This window comes from Streptopelia decaocto, assembly GCF_964273445.1.
Source record: "Streptopelia decaocto genome assembly, chromosome: 22".
NCBI lineage: Eukaryota > Metazoa > Chordata > Aves > Columbiformes > Columbidae > Streptopelia > Streptopelia decaocto.
Window position 1 is genome coordinate 4,530,413 of NC_138677.1, and position 16,857 is coordinate 4,547,269.

A 16,857-nucleotide genomic window follows, 5' to 3' on the forward strand; every position below is an offset into this window, starting at 1 on the left:
GCTCAGAGACACACGACGGCGTAGAAACCCCAAAACAGCCTCTAAAGAGTAAAAGCGGGGTGTGCATGCAGCGGGCGCCTCCGACACATGCACGATGCAGGCAGCGCTTTGTTCTTGATATTTTTTTTTTCCATTTTTTTAAAAATTTTTTTATTCTTTTTTTTTATCATTTTTGCAACATTTTGAACATTTTGCTTTTTTTTTTTTTAATTTTTTTTTTTTTTATTATTTCGATTTTTTTTTTTTCCTCTTGCTTCAGCGAAAGCACCAGGGTTGGTGCCATGAAAGGACGGACACACGCACGCGGACACGCTCACGGACAAACCAGCTTGATGGGCAATGGGATGTGTGTGTGTGGGGGGGGACACAGAAATAGGTGCCCCCCCCCACCAAGCAACCCATCACCCAAAGCTGCGGCTTTGCTACAGTATTTCACTTTGGTACCAAGAAAAGAATAATTTATCAATTAAATTAAAAACAAACGCATGGAGTGAGTGCTATTGCTGCTTGGGGGGGGGGGGCTGCAGCACCCCAGGGTGTCACCCACCCCCCAAGTGATGGGGACAGTTTGGGGATGAGGATGGAGGATGTGAACTCAGCACGAGGAACCGACCCTCAAAAAGCACAAGGAGCTCTAGTCTACCCAGGGAAGAAAATCCACCCCCTAATATACCAGACGTGAAGAGATTTATTTCTTCTCTTAAATATTTATATATATATATTTATATTACGTATACTATATATATATAATATGTAAATATATTTTTTAAAACAATATAAAATGTTAAGACACTTCACTTAAATGTAAAGAGTTGCTTTTTGCAATCCAAAGAAATTGCATCATGATTTTTTTTTTTTGTCGATTTTTTTTTTTCTCTTTGTTATTCAAAAAAGGCTCGTTCTGCTGTACAAAAATGACTGAGATACAAAAAAAGAGGTGGGGGGGAAAAAGAAGAGAAAGAATAACAAACAAAACCAAGCAACCCAAGGACGAACTCGCCAACGAAAGGAGTGATTTGATCTGGTGGGCACGGGGACACACACACGCCCACCCGGGGTAATGGGGTGATGGGGGATACGCACCCCAGCGGCCCCCCCGGGGCCCCCCCGGGCTGGGGTTGCTCCCCCAGGGACATTTCGGCGGGTGGGGGCTCCCGCTTGTCCCTGGGAAGGGGACAGAGGTCCCCGAGTGTCACCGCATCCCCGCCCGGGTGCCATTTAAAGTGCTATGTTACAAATGGAGGGTGACGATGTGACCTGTTATCGTCCCCCCCCTGCCTATTTTACATCCGCAGTGACCCCCCCTGGGGACGGCACCGACCCCTCGGCCAGCGAAGGACCCGCGGTGTCACCTGCCGCCCCCCGGGACGCGGAGCATCGTCCCCTCGCGGGGTGGGGGGGCGGGCGGTGGGGACGGGGTGGCGGGGGCTCTTCGGCTGCGTGCCGCCGTTCCGCGGGGGGGCCGCCCGGCTTCCTCCTGGCTTGGAGCTGGTGAAACTGGTGAAACTGGTGGAGTGAAGCTCTGAGAGCTCTTCAATAAACAGAAAATGGGAGTTGGGGGGGGAGAGGGAGGTTGGAGAAAGTGGGGTGGGGGGGGGGGGAAGAAAAACCAAACCAACAGCAACCCAAAACGCAGCGAAACGAGAAGGTCAAAAGAGAAGAGAAAGGGGGGGAAAGAAGAGAGAGAAACGGAAAGCGGCTGGTTGGCCGTTGCGGAGCGAGACGGGTGACGAGTCGGAGCGGAGGCGACACACGAGGTCGGCCACACCGGAGCGAGAACAGCGAGAAAAACAGGAGGAGGGAGGGACGGGGGTGACGGTCCCTCCTGGCGCCTCAAGAAGCCAAAAGTCCCCGGGAAGAGGAGCCCAAGGAAGAGAGAGGAGCCCCGGGAGCAGGAGAGGATGCTCAGAAGGAGATGGACGAGTTCCTCGCCCCAAAAGAAGTCAATACGGGGATGGAGGTCCTGCCAGCGGCGGGTTTGTCGGACGCCGCGGGGGAAGGAGGAGTCTCGCTAGCATCTTTAGGTGGTCTAGCGGCCTAGAAAGAAAAGCAAGATTCAAGGAGGAGGAGGAGGAGGAGGAAGGAGGAGGAGAAGTCAAGTAGTTTCTTAAAAAAAAAAAGGAAAAAGAATAAAGAAAAAAAAAAGGAAAATGAAATAAAAATGGAAAAGAAAATAGAATTAAATAAAGTAAAAAATAAAAATAGAATGATTTAAATAAAACTAAAAATAAAATAAACAAAATCAAACAATGAAATAAAATAAAAATAAGACATAAAATAAAAAATAAAATATTAAAAATAAAATAAAATTAAAAAAATAAAAATACAGTACAATACAATAAATATAAAATAAAATATAATAAAAATAAATAAAAATAAATAAAAACAAAACAAAACCAAAATAAAACAAAATGAAATAAAACGAAATAAAACAAAATAAACCAAAACAAAATAAAATAAAATAAAACAAAATAAAAATAAACAAAACAAAATAAAATGAAATAAAATAAAATATTAAATTAAATTAAAACCCAAAGAACCAAGAGCCAAGGAGGGGATTGTTCAGAAGCAGCATTGAGTTCAGGCCTGAGGTCAAGCAGCTGGAAAAGGGGCCACCACAAACAGAGCACGAGACGAGCGGGTCCCTCGCGTCACTGGACGGGAACGGGACGTCCCCCGAGGGGAGAGAGACACGAGCGAGAGACGGACGGACAGACGGACGCGCGGACAGACAGGCAGACGCAGAGGGGGGCGGGCGGAGGGGAGAAAGGCGGGGAGGGGGACAAGAAGGGCAGCGTTAGATGGGGGGAGCTCCGAGAGGTGCCGGTGCCCCCCCCGGTCCCCGCCAGCAGTGACCCGACCCATCGCCACTCGGGAAACCCCCCGGGATGGAGAGGGGGCTCCTCCAGCCCCCCCGCACGGGGGGGGGGACATGGCCAAATCCTGCCCAGCAAGGGCTGCGGGGGCAAAAGTGACATGGAAAACTCCTGGTCTGGTCACCCCAGTGGGGGCCAGTGAGCGATGCTGCCCCAGGGTGAGGCGAGGAGGAGCGTGGTGACATGGGACAGTGGGGACACGGTGGCCTCCCTGGGCTGCCCAGGGTCAGGAGATGCTTCCCGGCCCCATGGGGGGTGTCAAAACCCACCAGTCCTGTTGGGGCACAGGCAGGGACACCCCGAGCTCGAGGATGGCAGTGCCACCACCCTGGGACCACCCCTGTTGTGGTCACAACGACCAGCTGAAGGGGGACCGGGGGGGCTGAGCCCTCTTGTCGGAGCCAGCGGGGAGCAAGGTGCCTATTTTGCTCATGCGCCATTTGCCCAAATTGCATTAAATCCCCCCCGAATCCAGCTCCAGGCAGCTGGGAAAACCTTTGGCTTATCCAAGGGGGTTTACGGATGCAACAGAATGAGCAAAATTGGGTTTATTGGGTGGTTTTGTTAACGCCAGGCCCAGGGACGGGGGTCGAGACACAGAGTGGGGAGGAGAAGATGGGGGTGAACCAGCTCTGGGGGTGCTGCCCCCCACGGGTAGGAGGGGGGGGCTTGGAAAGGGGAGGAGAGGCCGGGGGGGCCTGAGCCAGCTGGAGCGCCCCCCCCCAGCACTGGGGTGTCAGCAAGAACAGAGGGGGGCGACCCCCACTGTCCGTGGGGACGGGAGTGGGGTGGGTGCTGAACTTGGGGGGGACACACACACCATCCCGGCCTCTTCCAGCTGCCCCCCCCATCCCCACGCTGCCAGACACCCCCAACCCATCACCCTGCCCCAGAGCCCCCATCCCGGGACCAGCTGCTTCTGCAGCCGCAGTGTCGAGGTGCACGGAGGGTCCCGGCTCCCCAAAACCTCCCACGAGGGGCCCGGCAGCCCCAGCCCCACCAAGGTGAAGCCCCCTGAAGCCCCTGTGCCAAGCGCAGGGCTCTGCAGCGCCCGTCTCGGCACCCAAATTGTTCTGCAAGGACATCCTGGGATCCCTCAGGGCGAGGGGACCAATGCTGGGGCTCAGCGGTGGCTCATGGGGCTGGGGGACAAGTGGCTTCAGCCTCACACCAAAGACACCGGTAACGAGTCGGCCACTCTCAGCACAAAGCCGTGTCCCCATGAAAACCACCCAACTGGACACAAACCGGGGTGAGATCCCCCTCTGCACCCCAACAGCTGTATCCCCATGAAAACCACCCAACTGGACACAAACCGGGGTGAGATCCCCCTCTGCACCCCAACAGCTGTATCCCCATGAAAACCACCGAACGGGGCACAAACTGGGGTGAGATCCCCCTCTGCGCCCCAACAGCTGTGTCCCCATGTCCCCAGCCCCACTGGGCTCAGCCAAGGGACACACGAGAGCACCCGGTCCCCAAAAGCAGCACCCGCAGCATCGCCCTTGTCCTCCACCCACCCCCTCGCCCCCCGTGCGAGGCAGCGAGGGAGATGCCGGGACCGCGGGCTCGTCCTGCTGCCGGTGGGGACGGTGGGGACAGTGGGGACGGTGCTAAAGTACCTGCTGCTGGCCCTGGATGCGCATGTACTCCATCCGCGGCTTGACGTGCTTGCCCTTGTCGGGGCTGCCCTGCTGGCTCTGCTTCAGGCGGGACGCGGGGTTCACCATCTTCATGGCGGGGATGGAGACGCCACCGCTCTGCCGGGACACAGAATTTGGGGAAAAGGGGTTAAAATCGGCAGATGGAAGCTCGCACCGCTGGCAGCTGGGCGCTGCTGGTGCTGGGCAGCGATGGCTGGAGCCGTGATGTCCCTGCCCGCACAGCTTGCGGTGACAAACCCAGGGCGAGGACAAGGTCACCAGCTCCGTGTGCCATCATGGGGGAGCTCAAACTGGCCAGGACTCACCGACAGCCACCGCTGCAACGCAAACAGGGGGTTAGAGGCAAAAAACGGAGAACACGGCAAACACCGGGAGACGGGGGACAGGGGAACATCCCCCTGGGACAGAGGGAGCATCCCCAACCAGGACAAGGACGCACAACCAAGAGGAAGGAGCAGAGGCCACGGCAGGCAGAAGCAGATTCCAGGTGGAAACGGCGGCAGTGGGAATATAGAGGATTTTATTAACTAGCAGAGCACAGAGCAGGATACAGAGACTTGCAAGAGCAGCAGGTACCTGCACCCACGTCCCCTGGTACTGCCGGTCCCTAAAGCAGCACCCACAGGGTGCCTGGGCAGTGCCACATGTCACAGGATCACCACTTGTCCCCTCACTGCCTGGGGCACCCCGGATCCACCACCGCCACCTCCGAGCGCTGAGTCCTGCACCAGCTTTGTGCCAGCCCAGAGCCATCAATCCATCCCGCAGCTCTGCTTCTCATTCGCCGGGCTCCGGCGCTGCAGTGGGAGCTGCCAAGGGCAGAAATCGCAGCTACACCCACTCCACGGCCCGTTCTCCCAGCCAGAGCACCGTGCCGGGGCTGCGGCATCGCTGGCAACCGGGGCCCAGATAATTGCTGCAAATGAACAAGGAGATTTATTCCCCAGCGCTGGCTGTTAATAAAGGAGCGGGCCGGCGTCGGAGCGGCTGAGGGCGTTTCTCCTCCCTTTGCCCAGCTATTCAGCTGCGGATTCCAGCAGAAAGCAATTTGGATGGCTTCGGGGAGCCCGCGCTGTGATTTAATTAGGAGAAGCAGCTGCCACGCTCAAACCGCAGTGTGTTAAAAAAGTGCTTATGCAAAAACCAGCATAAACGAGGGATGCTGCTGCATCACCACATGAACCCAGCCCCGGGGGGTGCTCAGCACCAGCAGCACGCTCAGCCCCACAGCCTGACAGGGTAGAAGATACCAGGGTCTAATGTGGTGCTGTGCCCAGCAACCGGCACCGCCTGCCTGTCCGCTGCCCAAATACATCCAAGGACAAGATCCAAGTGCAAGGGAGAAAAAGGAGATTGGTTTTCCACCTTGGTTCTGCTTGGAGGTAGAGTCACAGAGAAGGAGCAGGTAGAGACGGAGGAAGAGAAACATCAGAGCGAGTCCGGGGCAGAGCACAGCGAGAGAGAACTGAAAATAAACCTGCGGCGTGGCGGGGACCTGCGGCTTGGGTAGCAGAGGTGGCTTGGTCTTGCTTGGAGATGGACCCTTGGGAGCATCATCTTTGGGCTGGCTGAGGTCCAGGACGGTCCCATTGTCACAGCTCGTGGGTTTGAGGTCCCCTAGACCTCCCGTGGGCTCCTTGCTGGCTCCCGTTGCTCCCCGCAGTTCTTTCGGGAGCACAAACTCCACGGCGGGATGGCTGCTGATCTCGCTGATGGTGATTTCCAGCTCACGGATAGTTTCTTCCAGGCTATCCAGTCGCTGGTATGTGCCTTCACAGATCTTGCTGCGCGGAGTCACGGAGTGAGGGGACACCTGTTCTTTGCAGAGCCACTCTGCGCCACCTTCTCCCCCAGCAGCCGGCGCCGTGCTGTCCCTTCCCAGCGATGCTGAGCAAAGGCTTGAGAACGCAGCAACCCGCTCCTGGTGATGCTCATCCTGGGACTGTCCGTGTCCCCGCAGGGCTGGATCTCTGCCCGGGACAGCTCTGGGATGTGGTACTGGGCAGACTGGGGCTGGCGGACCCTCCTCTCTCTGCGCTGGTTTGCAAACCCCGGCAGAGTCCCCAGGAGGGAGCGATGTCCCCCACGCGCTCTGCCTGGCTCCTCCTGGGGTGTCCCTGTCACCAGGAAGCTGAGGGACATCACCAGACCCTCTGCCAGCAGTGCCGGTCATCACCCCCTCGCCAGCTCCTTTCTCCCGGGGACAAGGAGGCTGCACATCCAGGGGACCTTGGTGACAAGTCTTGCTGCCATCTCCTTGCCAGCTGGCAGCGTTCAGAGCAGCGTCCCCTCCTTCTCCCCCCACAGGACGGCTCATTTTGTGCCTCGAGAGAGATGGGAACCCCCAAGTCTCTGCTGCTGCAAGGGCACAACCCCGAGACGGGGTGTTTGGGGGGTGCGGGCCCGAGGCTGGAGGGTACCCGGCTGCAGACGGAGACTTTTTGGAGGTGCCAGGGGACACGCGGCATTTCCTTCCCCGCCGGGGTGCCAGCTCTCCCGCCGCGCTGCCGGGCAGGTCCCCGCGCTCCGAGCGGCCCCTTTCCACCAAAACCTCCGCCTCAGCTTCGGGGGACGGCGGTTCCGACACCCACTCGGTGAGCACGATCTGCGGGAGGGAGAAAGCCCGGCTCCCCGCCGGGGCCAGCGGCGCCTGGGTAGAGAATTCAGAGAGATTAAGAGCCGGGGGAGCGATGGGACAACGCGGGGAGCTGCCGGGGGCACTGTGTGGGTCCCCATCGCTGGTGGCTCCAGGCATCGCTGTTTGGCCAGGGAGATGCGCGGCTCTCAGCTCCCTCCTGCCCAGCCCTGACGTCCCCTCGGTCCCCACTGGCACAGTGACTGTTTTTCTACCCTGCGTAAGGCAACCTGGGTCTGTGAAACCGCGGCAAGAACTCGGAGTTTGTAGCAAAAACGAGTCGGTGTTGCTGCACCTTTTGAATGGAAAACTGATGGCACAGTCCAGCTGGGATTGCTCCCGTGCTGGTGTAAACTGGGAGGGCACGGGGGCCAGAGCAGAGCCCAGCGCTCAGCAGGACGCTGGTGCTCCCAGCAGGGACCAGCAGTCGCAAACACACTGCCATGGGACAGCAGGTCTGTGGAACCCTGAGCAGGCAGAATTCACCTGGAAAACATCGTCCTTCCTCCCAGTTGTGCCCAGGTGTCCCTGCTCAGCACTGCGGGGGTTGATGGGGCCAAAACCCAGCGGGTCCCAGTAGCCACCAGCCCCTGGTCCACCCGCATCATACACATGGAGCAGGATGTCCCTGCGCAGGGCACAACGTGCATCACCCGCCACCGTCCCCTTGCAGTGCCACCCTCTCCCAGGGGGAGAGCACCGAGCCCTCCCCGTGCCCGCTGGGGGGTGCTGGGGTGGCCCCTTCCTCCTCCCCATCGCGGGGCTGCAGGATCTGGCCCCCGGGAGCCACAGCAGCCCCGTGCTGGTGCCGCGGGGGTTAGTGCTCGGTCCTGTGCCGCGGCGGTGCCGGACGGGCCGTGGCGGTGAGCGAGGGGGTGGAGAGAAGCCGTTAGTTTGTTAAATCAGAGAAAGAAGCAGAAGTGAGTTGGAAAGAGGCGGGAGAGGAGGCGGTGAAAGTGCAGCAGGAGAAGGGGTCGTCGCTGGGAGCGAGCTGTTACCTTCCATCCTTCGGCTGCACCGGAGGCTCCGTTGGGCCACATGGCTGCGTGCCCAGGGGAGACGGCAGCCGCGAGCGGAGCGGAACGGAGCTTGGGGAGGAAAGGGGAGGCAGAGCTTCTCTGAAACACCTGGGGAGTCAAACACGGCGGGTTGGAGGAGGGAGGCTTGGGAGTAACGGCGACGCAGCCCAGGGATGCTTGCGTGGTCACGCCAGGACCGGGGCTCGGCAGTGAGTAAAACATCGGCTGTTCTCATCAGCCCAGAGGCATCTCTGTCCCCCTGCTGCTTGCAGTGTCACCTGTCCCCCTGCCTGCAGCGTCACCTGTCCCCCTGCCTGCAGCATCACCGGTCCCCCTGCCTGCAGCATCACCGGTCCCCCTGCCTGCAGCATCACTGGTCCCCCTGCCTGCAGCATCACTGGTCCCCCTGCCTGCAGCATCACGGGTCCCCCCAGCATCCTGGGGGAAAACCAGCCAGGCAAAACCATCCAAAACCCACTTGGGCACCTTGACCGTAGCAAACGGGGGGAGGACATGGGGCACAGGCAGCCTGGGGGGGTTCAGAGCCTCAGGATGACATCTCGAATGGGATCTCTGCAGGGTGCCACGTGCACAAAACCCAAGGAACCTCCAGCTGGAGCTGCGTAGTGTTAAAAAACAAATGAGTTTGGCTTAAAGCCCAAGATGGGGTGGAAGCACTGCAGGAGAGTGATGGTGAACCAGGTACACGGCAACGGGAGCCAGCTCGGGGCTGGCGGGTGCAGCCGCCCTGTGCTGCCCGCCCCGCGGCACCGTGCTCCTGTGGGGGACCGGCGAGGAGCCCACTGCTGTGCCAATGCTGGGGATGTCAGTCCCCGGACCCACCCCAAGGCGTTCCCCAAAAATGCCTGGAGCTGGGAGCAGACGGGGCAGGGGGGGCATCGCCACTGGTGCGGGGGAGCTGGGGCACCCCGCGGCCCCTCCCGCGCTCACCTCCAGCTCCGCGATGATGCGGTCCTCGTCGTCGTCGTCTTTGATGGCAGAGGCGATGATGGGAGGGGTGGACGCCGGCCTCACCACCTCCGACACCGTCCGTCTCAGCTTCACCTGCGGCTTCTGGGTCTCCAGCTCCTCCGATTCGGCTTTCTGCGAGTTGGGAGCGGGGAGGTGAGGGGTGGGGGGCGCCGGGTGGGTCCAGCCCAGCAACACCCCGTGGCCCCACTCTCTACCTTCATGAACCCGGGCTCCTTCTTGCTGGTGACGATGACTTCGCCGCTGCGGGTTGTGGTCAGCCCGTGGGACGAGGGGAAGCTGCGGCGCGGAGGGGGAGGCGGTGGCGATTTGGAGGGTTTCTCGGTCCGGTACCGCGGCACCGTCAGTTCGTCTGGGCACAAACGGTGCTGTGAGGGCACGAGACCTTTCCCTGCCCTTCTAATACAACACCCCGGTTCGCCCACTGCCCCCAACAAGCATAAACCTGGGGAGGAATAACCCTGTGTCCCAGGACAGCTCGGGGTTGAGCTGCTGGAAAGCAGCTCTGCAGAGAAGGACCCAGGGGACAAGAGGGTGACCATGAGCCACCAATGTGTCCCTGGGGCCGGTGGTGTCATGAAGTGAATCCTCCCCCTCTGCTCTGCCCCAGTTGTGGTTCTGGGTCCAGTTCTGGGCTCCCCGGTTCACGAAGGACAAGGAATTGCTGAAGTCTCCTCCTCTGGAGACATGTGAGCAGGGGTTGGGGTGGGGGATCTCCAGAGGTCCCTCCAACCCCAACCACCCCGTGACTCTGATAAACGCCCCCCAGGACAGCAGAGCTCAGCCCAGGCGACCCAGCGGTGACAGCAGGACCAGGACAAATGCAGGACCAGGGATGTGGAGGCGTCCCCCGTCCCTCCCCACGCCGTACCTGAGCCCCGGCGGCCATTGGGGTCCCCTTTGCCCCCCGATTTGGGTGCGTGCTGCGGTTTGGAGGGTTTGTGCTCAGGGGTGGAGGCTGTGCTGCTGCTGCCAGCCGGGCTTTGCTTGTGCTTGGCGGCGAACTCCAGGTCGGGGATGGCCTTCATCAGCTCGGCCTGCGTCTCCTCCAGCAGCCGGTTGATGTCCTTGGCGCTGTACTGGGTCAGCGCCGCCCGCTTCTCCTCCCAGTCCCGCTCAGCTGCCTGGGAACAGCACGGAGACCCCGCTGCAGCCCCCCAAACACCGCGGCTTCTCCTGCCCTCGCAGGCAGGATGTGACCCACGGCCCCCCAAAACACTGCTGAGCCTGGAAGGAGTGGGGGAGTGCAGCAAGGACCCCTTCCCCAAGCTGCACCCCCCGCAATGTGCACTTGGGGGTGCTCCCAAGGCATCACCAGGGGCTCCAGACAAACCCATCAGCTACAAACTCAGCAAGTAGGAGGATGGACCCAGTTCCTGTTCCCAGTTTCAGCCGGGAGACATTGGGACAGACCCTCTGGAGCCCCCCACCAAGCTGAGGAAGCCCCCCAGGCTCTCACCTCCACAGACACGGCTTTGTCCGCGCTCTTCTTGCTGGGGGTCTCGGGTCCCGTCTGCGTCTTGGCGGGCACCATCTCCGGAGCTCGGGCAGGGTTATTGCTCTTGGAGGGGTGGGTTTGGGTCTGGGGGGGGCTGTGGCCAAAGCTGGGCATGCCCAGGGCCTCGGTGCCCGATGTCAGGTGGTGGAGGCTGACGGGGGGGCTGGTGGGCATCTCCAGGTCCAGCCCTTTGCTGAAGTCTGTCTCGGGGGGCACCTTCTTGGGGGACTGGCTGAGGGTGCTGGGGCTGCTCCACACGCCCTCGTCCACTTGCCTGGCAGGGACAGAGCGGAGGGGCTGGGGGGGACATGGCACAGGGGGGTCCTGCACCCTCGCCAAGCCACCCCGCCAAGAAACTCGCTCTTCTGTAACTGCGCGTTATATAGAACCATAGAATCGGTTTGGTTGGAAGTGACTCTCAAGCTCATCGAGTCCAAGCATAACCCACCCCGGCACTACCCCATGTCCCTGAGAACCTCATCGATGTGTATTTTAAACCCCTCCAGGGATGGTGACTCCAGCACTGCCCTGGGCAGCCTGTTCCAATGCCCCACAGCCCTTTGGGGAAGAAATTGTTCCCAGATCCAACCTCAACCTCCCCTGGCGCAACTTGAGGCCGTTTCCTCTGCTCCTGTCACTTGTTCCTGGGGAGCAGAGCCCGAACCCCTCAGCTCCAACCTCCTTTCAGGCAGTTGGGAGAGCAAGAAGGTCCCCCCTTAGCTCCTGTTCTCCAGCTGAGGAGACAACCTGAGGTTATAATATATATGTATATTTCTAGCTGTGGGTTTGGGTTCTCTGGTGTCTGGGAAGGGGTTGGAGCTGACACTCCAGCCTCTCGGGGAGCACACGGAGCTCCCCGACCCGCTGTCCCTTTTCATGAACCTCTTGGGAAATGAGATCTCGCCCAACCCTGCCCCTCTGGCTGAGATTTCCCTTTGGACTCAGGAGCGATTAGGGCCAGGGAATGACAGGGAGGCAGATTCAGACCCTGCCTGACCATCCAAGTTCATTTCCATAGCAAACCAGGCTAACGCTGAGCCCGAGGCAAACCCGGCGCTGCAAACCTCCTCCCGCAGCGCGGCTGAGCCCTCACCCACCCCCAGTGTGCGTGATGGGAAGAGGCAGGTGTGCCAGCCCGGCCTGACGCTGCCCTTGTGAAGAGATCTCTGATCACACCAAGGGTTGGACACGACCACGCTTTAAAAGTCAGTTTAGAAAGAGGGGTTCCCACATACACACCAGAGAGGACTGAGGGCATTTTAGCAGAAAAACGAGCCTTTTTTTCCCTTGGGATTTACATCCGTAATGCAGAGAGGACGGTGGGACTGGCCGTGTCCCCCAAGGCGCGGTTATTGGGGGACAGCGCTGGGGTCTGCAGGGCCGGGGAGGGGGTCGGGCTGACCTGCGGATCTGGGCGAGCGTGTCCGTCACCGTCTTGCAGCGCTTGAGCAGCCCGTCCAGGCGGTTGGGCTCCTCCTTCAGGAACTTGACGGCTTCCACCTCCACCCGCAGCACCACCCGCATCTTGCTCTGCAGGCTGGGGAACTGGGCTGCGGTGGGAGAAATGGGGGTCACCAGGGTCCTGGCGTGCCAGGGACCCCTTCCCAGTGCCCGGCTGGCAATGCCAGGGGATGCCGTGCCCACCAAAGCCACCATGGCCATCATACCCATGCCAGGGACACCCGCCGGCTGGAGCGGGACGAACCCTGGGGACACCAGGCTGGTGTCTCTCCTGCTCCCCGTGCCCATCATCCCCCCACAGGCACTGATCTTGGCCCCTCAAAGTGTCCCCTCCACATCCAGGGCACCCAACTCTGCCCTGGAGCTGGGAACTTGGTACCCAGGACCCTGGGGACACGGTGACACAGAACAGGTTGCTCCTGGCTCCCTGCTCATGCTCTGCCCACCATCCCAGCTGCTCAGCATCAGCCTGAATGTATGCGAAAGCTGCAGGAACACAGAGATGCTCCTACGCCTGCGCTGTGTCCCCATCTCTCCCCAAGCCCTCCCTCCCCGTCCCTGCTTCTTACAACCTCAGCAACTGCTGCCAAATCATGTTTTTTGGGCTGTCATGCTCTGGCAGGCAGGAGCTCAGCACTTCGAATCGAGGTGCAGGGCGTCTGTGTGTGAAAGGCAGGATGGGGACAGGACGGGGACAGCATGGGGACAGATGGAGGTGAACACCCAGCAGCTGCAAAGATGCAAACCCAGAGGCAACGGGCAGCCTGGAGTGTCCTCTCTGTGAAGATGGAGCATGGAGATGTCACCCAGCCCCGGCCACCTCCTCACCCTTCAGGTCCGTCAGCGTCTCCCCCAGTTGCTTGAGCACCACGGCCTTCTCCTCCAGCTCCTGCACCGGGATCAGCCGGTGGTTGTGGGCCAAGTCCTTCTGGATCTTCTCCACTGACTTCTCCAGGTCACTGTGAGCACAGGGACAGGGCAGGGGTGTCATTGCTGCTCTGGGATGCTGGTGAGACCCCAGGGTGACCAGCCTGGCGGGTCCCCATGTGCAGAGGGGAGAGGACAACTGGGCTGGGGGCCCCTCACCATGCCAGACAAGCAGGCAAGGACGGAATCACAGAATCATTTTGGTTGGAAAAGCCCCTTAAGATCATCGATCTGATCACCACCCCACCCCTGTCACTGCCCCATGTCCCTGAGAACCTCATGTCCATCTGTCCAACCCTCCAGGGATGGTGACTCCAGCACTGCCCTGGGCAGCCTGTTCCAATGCCCCACAGCCCTTTGGGGAAGAAACTGTGCCCCAGACCCAACCTCAACCTCCCCTGGCGCAACTTGAGGCCGTTTCCTCTGCTCCTGTCTATTGCAGGATGTGACCTGTCACCGTGCAGAGCTGCTGATTCATACTCATGGAGGATCTGGCCCCTGGGGGTCAGCATGCAAGGACCCTGTCCCCACTCGTGTCCCCAGTCCCAGCTCACTTGAGCTGCTGGGTGATCAGCTCCTCCTCGTTGAGGTACCGCAGCCGTTCCTCCTCCACCAAGCTGCGCTGCCGCTGCAGAGGGTCCTCGTGCTTGCGCATGGTGTCTGTCACCCGCACGCTGATCTCCGTCTCCGTCCGACGCAGCATCGTCTTCACCGTCTCCTGGTTCTGCAGCTGCAGGGATGAGGGTGGGACTCAGGGTGAGCAAGACCCCCCTCGACGGGCACTGGTGTGGGTGCTGGGCTGGTCAGCAGGATCCCCATGCTCTCCCACACTAAATTCACCAGCAAAAGGGGGTTTTCCTGCTCCGGGGCTGGAGCCACCCCAGTAAGAGTTGAGATGGGTTGGGGTGTCCCCCACCAGTACCCACCTGCAGCTTCTTGAGCTGCTGCAGCTGGTTGCGGAGGTCGCTGGCGTTCTGCTGCAGGTCGTGCAGGTGCAGCTGCATGTGCAGGCGGGTGATGGCCGTGGGCTGGCCCGCCGGCGTGCTGCTGGCCGAGGGCGGCGGCGGCGCAGGCACCGGTGTCCCCGTGCCGCTGCGGCTGGTCGCTGTGGGGGGGACAGGCACAGGATGCTGAGGGGAGATAACCCAGCCCGGGGGGGCTGCAGACCACCCTGGAGATGCCTCTTACTGGGATGGGGGTCCCACTGGCTGCCTGCACATGGATGGTTTGGGTTGGAGGGACCTTTAAACTCATCCAGTGCCACCCTTGCCATGGGCAGGGACATCTTCACCAGCTCAGGGTGCTCAGAGCCCCGTCCAGCCTGGCCTGGGATGTCTCCAGGGATGGTTCAGCCACCACCTCTCTGGGAACCTGGGCCAGGCTCTCACCACCCTCTGGGTGAACAATTTCCTTATATCTGGCCTGAATCTCCCCTCTTTTAGTTTAAAACCATCACCCCTTGTCCTGTCGCTACAGGACCTACTAAAAAGTCTGTCTCCATCTTTCTTATAAGCCCCTTTTATGTATTGAAAGGTCACAACAAGGTGTCCCCAGAGCCTTAGCCCATGGCGGGGGCTGCTGCACCCCCCAGACCCCCAGCAGCGGTGGGCAGAGCTGGGGGTGCTGCATGGTGGGGGGGGCTGCCTCTGCAGTCACTTACATGCTGATGGGGGGGTCCCGCCGTTGGTGGCTTCTGTCTTCTCGCTGTGATGAAAGAGGAAGGGGGTGAGTGTGGACCAGGCACCCCCATCCCCACCAGCTTGGGGACATGGTCCCTGGGAGGGGGACAGGACCCCCCAGCCTCGGCAGCAAACAGCCCAGCTGGGGTGTCCCCCTCCCTGCAGCAGCCCCCGGGGTCCCAGCGCTGTCCCCAGCTCCATACCTGGGGGTCTCAGCCTCGGAGCCGCGGAGCAGCGCGCTCTGCACCAGCCCGGTCAGGCTGGCAATCTGCTTCTCCATCGCCTCCATGCGTTCCCTGTGCGGGGAAACGGAGAGGGACAGGCTGAGGAATCGGCTCCGGCACCTCCAACACCCTCGCCATCCACCCACCGTGTCCCTGCGAGTCCAAGGAGGGACATCGGGGACATGGCAGCGCTGCTGTCACCAGCCACATCCACCCGCTTTGTTCCCTTTCTCTTCTTGCCCCAGCCGCTCCCAATCACACTCCTCAGTCCTGCACAATTTGGTGCTTTGTTACCCGTCCCAGCACCTCTGCCATGGTGGAGACGGGTCAAAACCTTCCTCTGCTCCTCCTCTCCCTCCTCAGCTGCACCCATGGATGACACCAGAGCAGCAAAGTTCGTATCTTGGGGGGATTTAGCATCATTTTGGTTGGAAAAGCCCCTCAAGCTCATCGAGTCCAACCATAACCCACCCCGGCACTGCCCCATGTCCTGAGAACCTCATGTCCGTCTGTCCAACCCTCCAGGGATGGTGACTCCAGCACTGCCCTGGGCAGCCTGTTCCAATGCCCCACAGCCCTTTGGGGAAGAAATTGTTCCCCGCATCCAACCTCAACCTCCCCTGGCGCAACTTGAGGCCGTTTCCTCGCTGAACCCCCCAAGTCCCTCAGCCACTCCCATCACCCTTGTGCTCCAGCCCCTCACCAGCTCCGTTCCCTTCTCTCAACTCGCTCCAGGACCTCAAGGGCTTTTGTGTCGCGAGGAGCCCCAAACTGAACCCTTCTCACCTCGTTTCCGTGTCCTTGGCCGGTCCAGGGGAGCCGAACCCCGAGAGCGGGCGATCGCCGGGGCCGGGGAACAGCTCTGGGGGGCCGGAGGAGCCGGGGTTGCGCGGTTTGTTGACGGGGCTCTCCATGAAGACCGAAGAGCAGGAATCCTTGCGGAAGGACTGACGGACGGGCGAGGAGCGGCTGGGGGGTCCCGAGTAGGGGCTGTGGGGGCTCTGCCCTGGCTGCACGTCCACCAGCCGCCCATCGGCCATCTTCTGCGGGGAGGAGGGGGGCATGCGGAACCCCAAGGCGGGTCCGTACGTCTCGCCGTAGATGGGCGCGTTGGGTTTGTACAGACTGTCCTCCAGCTCCGACTGCAGCGCGGCCGCCGAGTAAGTGCTGAGGGAGCGCACGGACCCCCGCTTGTAGAGCCCCCCCGAGTAGCCAAAAGGGTCCCCCATGCCGGCCAGGGACTGGGTGGAGGTGATGCTGAGCCGGCCCTCGTGCACCATGCCGTAGGGGTCGGCGTACAGCCCCTCGTTCTTCACCAGCACCACGTTCTTCCCGGCCAGGTCCTCGTCCGGCTTCACGTCCCGCCGCTCCAGGATGGCGCTGGGGCTGGGGGACACCCCCTGGGCGGGGGGCAGGCTGGAGAGGCGCTCGCTGTGGTGGACGGGGCTGCCGGCGTAGGACGGGGGGCGGCCCCCGCTATAGGACATGCGGGAGCGGGATGGGGACGAGGACTGCAGCACCGGCGGGGGGGACCCCGAGGCCAGGTGGGACGCTGGGGACATGTTGTTGAGGCGGCGGGTGGGGGAGGACTCCCTGGACGTGTACACCATCTCTCGCTGTGGAAAAGGGGCGAGGGGGGGTCAGCATCACGTCCCCCACCTTCGCTTCACCCCACAAAGGACCAAGATCTCCATCTACCGCATCGTCACCTGGCCTTGGCAAATGGCGGCTCCCTCCTCCCCATCCCGGGCTGGGATGATTTATTCTGATGAATCCCCTAATTATCGTGGTGATTGCCCTGCTGTCAGCCCCCAAACATCCATTCTCTTAAAGTAATAACACTGGAACCGGGCAAGATGAATTGCGGTCATTACTCCTTCCACA

At 60.5% G+C, this 16,857-nt stretch overlaps 1 protein-coding gene across 1 annotated transcript in view; it reads right to left on the reverse strand.

The window, feature by feature from the left end:
• Window positions 1-1,794: 1,794 nt before the first annotated feature.
• The window catches only part of SRCIN1 (SRC kinase signaling inhibitor 1), a 36,075-nt gene continuing 21,012 nt past the window's right edge, over window positions 1,795-16,857 (reverse strand). Inside the window, exons 6-18 of the mRNA XM_082071061.1 lie at window positions 15,760-16,589; window positions 14,953-15,045; window positions 14,731-14,774; window positions 13,997-14,175; window positions 13,625-13,800; window positions 12,972-13,102; window positions 12,085-12,232; window positions 10,644-10,956; window positions 10,056-10,308; window positions 9,382-9,536; window positions 9,146-9,298; window positions 4,499-4,636; window positions 1,795-2,037 (exon numbers count right to left, since the gene is read on the reverse strand). Of these exons, the coding sequence (XP_081927187.1) occupies window positions 1,906-2,037; window positions 4,499-4,636; window positions 9,146-9,298; window positions 9,382-9,536; window positions 10,056-10,308; window positions 10,644-10,956; window positions 12,085-12,232; window positions 12,972-13,102; window positions 13,625-13,800; window positions 13,997-14,175; window positions 14,731-14,774; window positions 14,953-15,045; window positions 15,760-16,589 (2,745 nt within the window). The 3' untranslated portion in view covers window positions 1,795-1,905. The remainder of the gene's footprint in view (window positions 2,038-4,498; window positions 4,637-9,145; window positions 9,299-9,381; window positions 9,537-10,055; window positions 10,309-10,643; window positions 10,957-12,084; window positions 12,233-12,971; window positions 13,103-13,624; window positions 13,801-13,996; window positions 14,176-14,730; window positions 14,775-14,952; window positions 15,046-15,759; window positions 16,590-16,857) is intronic.